The 9,350-nt window shown below is 47.7% G+C and overlaps 1 protein-coding gene across 1 annotated transcript in view; it reads left to right on the forward strand.

Annotated features, from left to right (window-relative positions):
• Positions 1 to 127: 127 nt before the first annotated feature.
• The window catches only part of NRIP3 (nuclear receptor interacting protein 3), a 12,704-nt gene continuing 3,481 nt past the window's right edge, over positions 128 to 9,350 (forward strand). The window contains exons 1-3 of the mRNA XM_009994273.1: positions 128 to 301; positions 7,449 to 7,628; positions 8,291 to 8,373. Of these exons, the coding sequence (XP_009992575.1) occupies positions 128 to 301; positions 7,449 to 7,628; positions 8,291 to 8,373 (437 nt within the window). The remainder of the gene's footprint in view (positions 302 to 7,448; positions 7,629 to 8,290; positions 8,374 to 9,350) is intronic.

Raw genomic sequence — 9,350 nt, forward strand, 5'->3', positions numbered from 1 at the left:
CGTGCCCACCCCCCACCTGCCGGGCCGGCGGCGTCACCGCGCTCTGCCTATAAAGCGCGGGCGGCGGAGCCTCTCCCAGCTCCATCTCCGCACATCCTCAAGAAGCGAGCCGGGCACGGGCGGGAGGATGTTTTACTCGGGTATCCTGACGGAGCCGAGCAGAAAAGAAGTGGAGATCAGGGAAGCGGCGTCTCTCCGCCAGCAGAGGAGGATGAAGCAGGCGGTGCAGTTTATTCACAAGGATTCTGCGGATCTCCTGCCTCTGGACGGGCTGAAGAAGCTGGGCACTTCCAAAGACACTGTAAGGCTTTGTTGTGTTTGCTGGCAGGAGACGTGAGAAGCTGGTAGGGCAGCGTCAGCTTTATTTTTGTTGGTTTTTGTTCCATTTTTCTGTCAGGAGAAGTTGGTTGGTAGTAGAAATTGGTGTAAAAATGAGGCTTTTGTGTGCAAAAAGAAGGGAGTGGAAATTTGCTAATTATTACCAGGGTTGCTTTTTGCTTGTAGGTGTTTTCAGATGTCTGGCACTCAGATGAAAAAGCTTTGTATTTTTGGTTTGTTTTTTTTTACATTTGCATGAATGTCAGAAGAAGGAAACTGTTTTCATTGTAAAAAACCTCTCTGAATCAATCAAAATGGGTTCATATAATATATACATTTATACACATATAATGATGTATGATACATATATAATCAAAACATAAAATCATAAAAGATTCTGTAAAGTGCAGCCACTAGTACTTCCAAATATGAGACTGCCAAGATTACACTTTGATAAAGTTTTATATATATATATATGTATGTTTTTTAAAATGAAGGTGCATAATTTAGGTTTAAAATATTTACATATGCAATGATCCATGTGACCCTGTAGCTGACCTACAATACTCTTCACCATGCCCAGAGGCTGGAGATCATTTCTAAATGCTAACACACACAAATGATTGAGTTTTCTCTAATGGAAAAATGATACTTAAATTTAATATAAAAACTTCTGATGTAAAGAGCAAAATCTAGAAAATATATCCTACCAAGAAAAGCTCCTTTAAGGTTTGGTTTTTGTTTGTTTGTTTGTGTTTTTTTTGTGTGTGTGTGTGTGTCTGTTTTGTTTGGGTTTTTTCTTTTGCCTAATTGTTGCAAAATTCTTGCACCTTTTAACACAGAATAGGTGCTTTTTTTTTCAATGCCCAATAGAAGTACATTGAAAAAAATTAATCTTTCTATTTTTAATGGGGTAGTTCTGTGCCTCCCTGCACATCTGGGTTAGGATTGGCTCTGACTGGCTGAGATATGTGGAATGAGTTGGTTGTTCTCTGCAGTGTACATGGATGTGATTTTTTTTGACATCCCAAGTGTTTTGCAGCTGTAGGGAATGAAACTCCTGCCCAGGGAAAGGCTCAAAAGGAGCTTTCCTGGTCTCCATGGAATGGCAGCTCTCCACTGAGGAGCAACAAAGTGCCTTTCAGAGCATAATGATGCTGTTGTTACTGTTACCTGCAGAGTAGCTCAGCAACCCACAGTGTGCGGGGATGAGACCCCGATGACAGGGGTTTTTGTTCTGCCCAGATGAGAGAGGCAACAGGTAGCAAGAATCAGGGGCACTGAGCACTGAAATCCTTGTCCCCTTGGCAGTGAGGACCAGGTTTGGCCCCGATGCCAGGGCAGAGCATGGGGTTCCTCTCCATGGTTCTGGCCACAGATATGTCACCCAAGTTTTCCTCCCTGCTCCTGTGCCTGTCTCAGCTGAGCCGTGGCTGCAGCATCGTCCCTGCTGCACCCACAGCCCCTGAGAGGAGGGTCAGCATGGAGGGCTCTCTCCAGGGATGTGCCCAAGCCCTTGGGGAGGTCCTCAGTTCCTGATCCATCCAAGGACACAAAGGAGGTGTGGCATGGCAGGAGTGTGCTGCCTGCCCTGGCTGTCCTGGCTACCCTGGCTGTGGTGGTTCTCCAGCCAGGGACGGGGTGAGAATTGAGCTGGTCTGGGCTACCCCACTGCAAAACCACCTTGCCCCTACACCACAGTGAGGGGTGATGGGACAGTGGGCACATGAGCTCAGGGCTTGCTGTGGGACCTATGGGGACTCCCTAAAGAGGCAGTACTGGCACGTCCTCAGACCTGTTCCTTCAGCCCCAGAGAAGGTGCCGTGGATTTCAGAGTTGTTGCAGTGGGTCACGTTGCAGGGAGCCAGCACGGCCAGGCTCACACCACAGTGCTTCAGGAGGGCCCTTTCTGTCTCCCTGGGAGTCACAAGTGTTGTCCCCAGGAGGAGAGGGAGATCGTGCATTTCTGAGACTGGAGAAGCACCAAGAGCTTCCAAAATGTGGAATGGCACCTTGGCATGGCCTCAAAGTGAGAGGTCCAGGTCCAGAGGGGTTGAGCTGTACAGTCAGGAGGCCCAGGGCAACAGAGTTCTTTGCCCAGGGCTTTTGCTTGCTTTCTTGAGATAACTACATGCCTCCTAACAAAGCAGCAAATTTTCAGGTCTAAAGCTGTGTAACAGCTGTGGTGATGTGGGTGGAAGGGCTTCTGACGTGCCTGGCATTACTAATGCAGGGTTTCCCATGGGGATTTTCCAGTGGCTTTGGCAGGAGAAGAGAGGATGTAACAGCTCCCCCGAGATGGGACAGGTGGTGAGGACAGACCCTGTCTGTCATGCTGACAGCTGGCAGCAGTCATCCTGTTTTTGGGGAGAAATCCCTTTTGGCAGCAGTTCCAGGGGGTGCTGTGCTCAGTGAGGCAGCAGCAGGGCATCAGCTGGGTGGGCTGCCCTTACACAGCTCCTGAACAGTCTCTCCTGATGATGCCTTGTAAAGGCAGGTTTGATGAACATTGGTTGTAACTATCCATGTTAAGCCTCCAGTATTTTTCAGTACATTATTCTGGACTTGGACCAAACTCTTCTAGTTTGTCATTCCATTCATAAATTCCACTTTGTTTACCTGGTATAAGGTCAAGCTATAGAATTGCATACATTGCACTCAGCAGATGCACGGCTGGAGACACAGAGCAGAAGTTGGTTTGTTTTGATGCCTCACTCTTAGCCTCCTCCCTGAAGCCCAGAAAATAGACATGAGATGGTTATTGGCTGGGATTTGGGCTTCCCAACACTGTAAATGTGACCCCTTGACTTGCTCAGGGTGTGCTGGACATTGGAGGCTCCTCCTTATGCTCTGACACTTTGTCCTCACCCCAAGAGGTGCTGGACTGGTTTGGAGGGGCTTTGCCTGAAGCAGTCCCCCATCATTTTACAAGCTGTGAAACAAAGCTATAAATATTAACAAACAAGAACAACAACAAAACCATTTCCTCCTCCCAAAATGTCCTCAGAGCCTCCCCTGGATGCCTGGGTCCCCGGCACAGCTCTGGGTGCCCCTGTGGCCCTGCCCACTGCTCCTGCAGCCGGTGCTACATCACAGCTAATTGCAGCACATTCAGTTTTCCCTGCTTTCCCACTGTGCACTCCCCAGTTTGTTGTGTCTTGGCTAAAAGGCAAAAAAACACTTTGATGTTACTTGCACTGTCTTAGAGGCCTGGCCACTGCCTGGGCACCCAGAGGGTGCAGGAGGACAGGGAGCATATCTTGTCCCACCTCATCCCCCTGTGAGAAGGACTGACAGCACCTGAGCACAGGTTGCTAGTAGGAGAGGTAAGTTTGGATGAAAGATGGGAAGAAAAGAGAGAAATTTGTTATTTCTTGGGACAAGCTCTGTTGCTGTGTTAAAGCTTCTTTTTTTTGTACTAAGTGCAGAAGGGAGGGCAAACTTGAGATGAGTTTGGGGAGGGGAGGAGCTGGCATCTTCTGGACTTTCATCTCCACCTCAGTGAAACTGTTGTTGATGGGTCTTGTTATCCTTGGATCTAGAAGCTGAAATAGGGGGAAACCTGCCAGAGAGATGGATACTGCAAGGTGCAGCTGTGTTCTGCAGCATTAGAGAGGAATCAAACTAAACCAAATAATTTGTCGTTTTCACAGACAGTGATGAATAGGTTCAGCAATAGCTGGTGTCTCCACTCCTTTTAGGTTCCTACTGTGACTTTTTTAGTGATCATAGATTTTTTCAAAGTCTCACAGATGGAAAGCATCCTGCTTTGTACTTATATTATGCCGAATGATATTAAGGAATAACTTATATTTTTGCACACGTGCAATAGTATGCAACATTTTATGTTTTTATAAAACTTTCAACAGTTTTGTGCAATGCATACTAGACAGTGCCAGATAATCTGGGTTACTTCAAACACAGTCCTAGCTGTGTCGCCAGCTTGTGCTGGAAGGAGAGCTGCCTTCCCCATTGCTGTCAGAGGGAGGTTTTCCTCCTCTCCCTCACTCTCAGATATGGTCTGCTTGCAGTTTTCCAGCCAAATGTGTATTTCAAATGTTCCCTGGCACATTATCTGTTTACCAAGTACGTATCTGTCACTTGAGTAATCTCCATGACTAAGATCCCTCACTCTGTTGCACACGAGAGTCAAGGGAAATACAAGTTAAAGAAAGCTAATTAATAGCCTGAGACAAGATGGTGCTGCAGGGAACATTTTCAGCCCACTCTTGCTAGATTATTTCTGTATTGGAGCACAACATAAGCAACATTTGTTCCCCTGAAGGCAGGATTCACTGCAGCTTTCAGAACAGCAAGTGTCAACAGAAGACAGTCTTGTTTGTGAGGGTAACTTGTGTTCACTGAGTGCTGGATTTTTTCCTTCTTGGTGATGGATCACAAACAGGATTCATAAAACCAGAGCCTGAGAAAACCCACATATGTAATTGGTTAACAATCCACAGAAGAACTTTCAGGGACCCAAAAAAAAAAAAAAGTTTAAATAAATGATAGACGACATGTAGCTAATAACAATGACTGTGCTGGTGACTTGCTCTTCTCCAGCCTGTTCTGTCAAAGGTATTTGTGATTGAGGCCAAACAGATCAGAATTGCACCCAGACTGTCCTGGGTGGTGCCATTCAGAAATTTCTCTCAGCCCGTGCTGAGCGAGGCTGAGAGTGAGGAGGTGACCACTGTGCAACAGGCTGTCTTCTGGCCACCTGGGAACTTCACCTATCTACTGCTTTAGTCCCCTGTGCCCTCCTTTTGGTTTTTGGTGATGTGAAGAATTAGTCCTCCAGACATGTGCCCAAGTTGCAGGCAAACACAAGGGGTAAGAAGGGTCACTACGCACTGTCGGCAAACCCTGCCTTGCATTTTTCTCAGATGAGAAGCTTTGGAGGTGATCACAGTCCTGACTATGCACCTACAGATTCTGCCTCATGGAAGGGAGCCCTCACTTCCAAACATTGTCCCTCAGCCCGGGGTCCATTACTAGTAGAGCCAGCCTGGCTGCCTTTATTCTAGTTGAGTAACACTGGTTTCTGCTGCTCAGCCTCACTGGGAAGACAGTGGTCACCAGAGCAGTGCTGTAGCTTTGTTACTTTTTGTCCCTGAAGAAGACAGTGCAATGCTGGATCTGATTTTTCCCTGTCATTAGGAGCTCATTAGCATTATTGTGTTTACACAGGTCATTCTCTCTAGCATGCTGGTCAGACATAGTACCTGCAATCAAAAGTCACAGAATCACAGAATTACCTTCATTAGAAAAACCTTTCAAGATCACTGAGTCCAACTGTTAACCTAACACTGACAAGTCCTTAACTAAGCCATATCCCAAAGTACTATGCCTATACGACTCTTAGATACCTCCAGGGGTGGTGACTCCACCACTGCCCTGGACAGTCTGTTCCAATGCTTGATAACCCTTTTGGTAAATAAATTCTTCCTAACATCCAATCTAAACCTCCCCTGCTGCAGCCTGGGGCTATTACCTCTTGTCCTATCACTTGTCCTCACCTCTTTACAACCTCCTTTAAGGTAGTTTTAGAGAGCAGTAAGGTAATGAAATTGTATTTCCTTTCCAGTCTCAAGTGGTATGCAGTAGTAAGAGCAGTGACAAGTGGAGAAAAAAGGAGTCTATGTGTTCTGGTGACCACTATTGTTGGCTGCATCTACCTGATCTCACCAGTCAGGTCCAGTTTAACTATCTACGTTATGCCTACAGCAGGATGTGAAGCACGGACATGGCTGCAGTTATTTTAGGATGATGCCAAGTTGCATTAGCCTTTTGTAAGTGCTGTTATTTAACGTTGCACAGAATATTTTGAAGATGTGCACGAGGGTCCACGCTGGCCAACTTGAGGAACTGCAGCATGAGGTTTTCAGTCACCCTGATCCCACTGAAATTCCCTTGGGATGAAGAGGTTTACTGGTTTAGATGTCTTTGTAAATACACAGGCATATTTAATATGAACACAAAAAATCAGGGACAAGCCAGTAAGAAGGTCTCACTGTGGATAAAGTAAAATCTGAACAAGTAGGCAGTAATGGGGGGGTGGAAGGGGGAAAGATTAGCCAGGCAGAGAAATGAGCAGATAATCAAGCAGAGTCATTTCACCTCCAGCAGAGTATGTGCATCCACCCATGATGAACATTAAGCATAAAAAGGCTTTTGGGAAAGCAGTTGGAGGAGGTTTTGAGAGGCAACATGTTACTCACAGAGCAAATGGATATGACAGACAAAAAAAGAAGCCACAGCATGAAGAGTGCAGGTTCCCAGGAGAATACCTGCCTACCCACCTACCTAGATACTTACCTACCTACCTTAGACAATCTTACCTCTTCTCCTTTTCTCCTTTCCCTCCTGTGGCATGGCACCCAGGATTGGTCCCATTCACTCACTCTTAGCAGGCAAATGCAAATGCAGAGGGAAGAGAGGTGCAGGGTAATTTTAGACCAAATTCTGATCTAAAGGCCAAATCAGGTCTTACAAGAGACACCATCTGTAGCTCTCTGTGCAGTTGTACCTTGAATACCTGAATCAGCTTCTTAAATTCTGGGTCAGTTCATGCAAAGAGAATTGGTACAGATGGAGGCTAGACACATTTCCTAAGCCAGCAATGAGAGTGCTCAATGAAAACACCTGCTGGGTTCAGTATGTCCATACACCTTTTTCATGCCTCAGTGGTGTATGTAATTGGAAATGCAATTTCTTACCTCTTAACTTTTCACATCACTGTAGACTTCCCAATATCCTTATCAACAGATGGAGGTAATTATGACTGAAACACCAGCTTGGAAAAGCCTGACTCAAATCTTCAACTTGAGTTTGGAAAAAGAAAGGCACCCCTCCAAATTCTGGTTAATATTTTGAAAGGATGAATCCTTGCCAATACAAAGTAGTACTTAGTCAAAGCCGGGTAAGCCAGAGCTGGCAGGAGAGCAAATAGATTACGTAGGCTAGGAAGAGTATGTGTAGTCTGGGAATCAGGGAGAGAGAGAGACTTTAGAGCATCCCTTCTGTGAGGGCAGTGCTGGCCCATGGGCACCACAAGCAGGCTGGTGATGCAGGTCATTTCGTGCCCTCCCTCTGACTTCACCCTGCTCTTCTGTGTTTTTTTCTTAAAGCAACCACATCATATCCTGCAGAAGCGCCTGATGGAGACAAACCTATCAAAACTGCGAAGCAGCCGAGGCAGCTGGACTCCCAAGAGTGACATCTCAGTGCAGGCCAACAGGCTGAATCAAACCCAGTCGGGCAGCTCAGGGAAAATGGAGGACGAGGAGCTCATAGTGGTGAACTGCCAGGTGACAGCCCCTGCCTAGCCTTCTGGGTCTTTTTTCCCCAGCAAATTTTATTTCTGGCAGCCTCAAGCAATGCTTTTGTTCTCCACATTTCCTGATGAGAGTTGCCATTGCGGCTGTCACAGCTGTGGGGACGCTGGCCCTCTGCAGCTCAGGGCTGCTGTGGCACAGACACACACCTGGGTGTCACAGAGAAAACTGGTCTGATGGATGTTCTCCCTTGGACATCAGGGTGGTGGCAGTAGCCAGGCCGGGGCAGCATGCTAAGGGGCTGAGGAGTAATACTATCCACAGTGAATCCCTGTGCTCACAGCCCATTTTCCTCAAGTGCCATCCCTTTTTCCTTTCCCCAAGGGTAGTTTCACATTTTTCCTCCTTACCCCCCTGCTCTTTTGTATTTCCCACTCTCCACAATAGCCCCTCCTGCCTGGGGCTGCCCCTTCTGCTTTCTGCAGGGGCAAATACTGCCAGGAAGGGCTCAGGGCCTTGGGGCGGACAAGGTGACACCCTGAGGACACTTGAGCATGCAGTGGAACGGGGATGGGCTGGCGTGAGGAGCTGTTGGCATTTTGGCAGGGACCAATGTGTGCAGAGCAGAGATCCCAGACACCCTGCGCTCCTCCTGCACTCCATGCATCACGTCCTGTCTCTGCTTGCTTTTGCAGTGTGCAGGGAAGGAGCTGAAGGCCGTGGTGGACACTGGCTCGCAGCACAACCTCATGTCGTCAGCCTGCCTGGACAGGCTAGGGTAAATATCCTGCTGGATTTCTGTTTTGTGGGAACTCGTGGCATAGGCCGTGCTCCCAGGGCTGGGGCTTTCCTTGCACCTGGAATGGCCATACTGGAAGGGAGTGCTTTGGGCTGTGCCTGGGCAAGCCTCCAGGCATCCTCTTACAACCAAATCCTGGTTTATCCTTGCAGGGAGCTGAAATAAAAATCCACTTGTAGCAACGTAATGACCTCTGCATAAATCCCGTCAGAGGGCTGGGTGCATCGGTATCTTTCCAGTGCCTCGCTGCTGCCCCACAGCCTCCCGTGTCCCCAGGGCGGGCGTGGGGCTTGGTCAAACCAGCCCTGCGGGTCCTCATGGCAGCTGTTTGCAGCAAAACTGCTGATCTCCGAGGAGCAGCAATCCAGGCGTCATCTCACAGGGTATCAAGGAGGTTTTGGCACTTTATTCCCATAGAGTAATTTAATTTTAGCATAGACTTGTAGTGATTATGCAAAAATCAATTGCAGTTGCTCGAGCACTGCTGCACGACCCTGAATGAATGGTGCTTGCTTTCTGTCTAGACAGTAATTACTTCTTTGTACAGCAGCATTTAGAGGCTGGAAGGTGGCTGTGCTGTGACAAACTTGTCACAAGCTGTGGAGCTGCTCAGCCTAGCTCTGGGATGGTAACAGTGCATTTGGTGGGGTCTCACCTTGCAAGATGCTGTAGTGGCTGCTCAACATGTCTGAGTTGCACAGCAATGCTCTGTGACAGTTCACCTGCTTGCTGTGTTACTCAGGTGTGTCCTGTGCAGCTTCTGCAGTACCACTGTGCTTCAGCAGTCCTGTCCTTCAAAGAAGGCTTAAGAACAGGTTAAAACCAGTTTCTGCTCTCAGATTATGGGGATTCCCTCCTGATTTGAGCAAGACTACTTCTGTAGCCATCAGCTGGAGAGCTGCAGTATAAGACCCGTGCCCCTGCCCAGTGTTGTGCATCAGCAATGACCGAGCTTT

Source organism: Chaetura pelagica, unplaced genomic scaffold, assembly GCF_000747805.2.
Source record: "Chaetura pelagica isolate M959 unplaced genomic scaffold, ChaPel_1.0 scaffold153, whole genome shotgun sequence".
NCBI classification, from domain to species: domain Eukaryota; kingdom Metazoa; phylum Chordata; class Aves; order Apodiformes; family Apodidae; genus Chaetura; species Chaetura pelagica.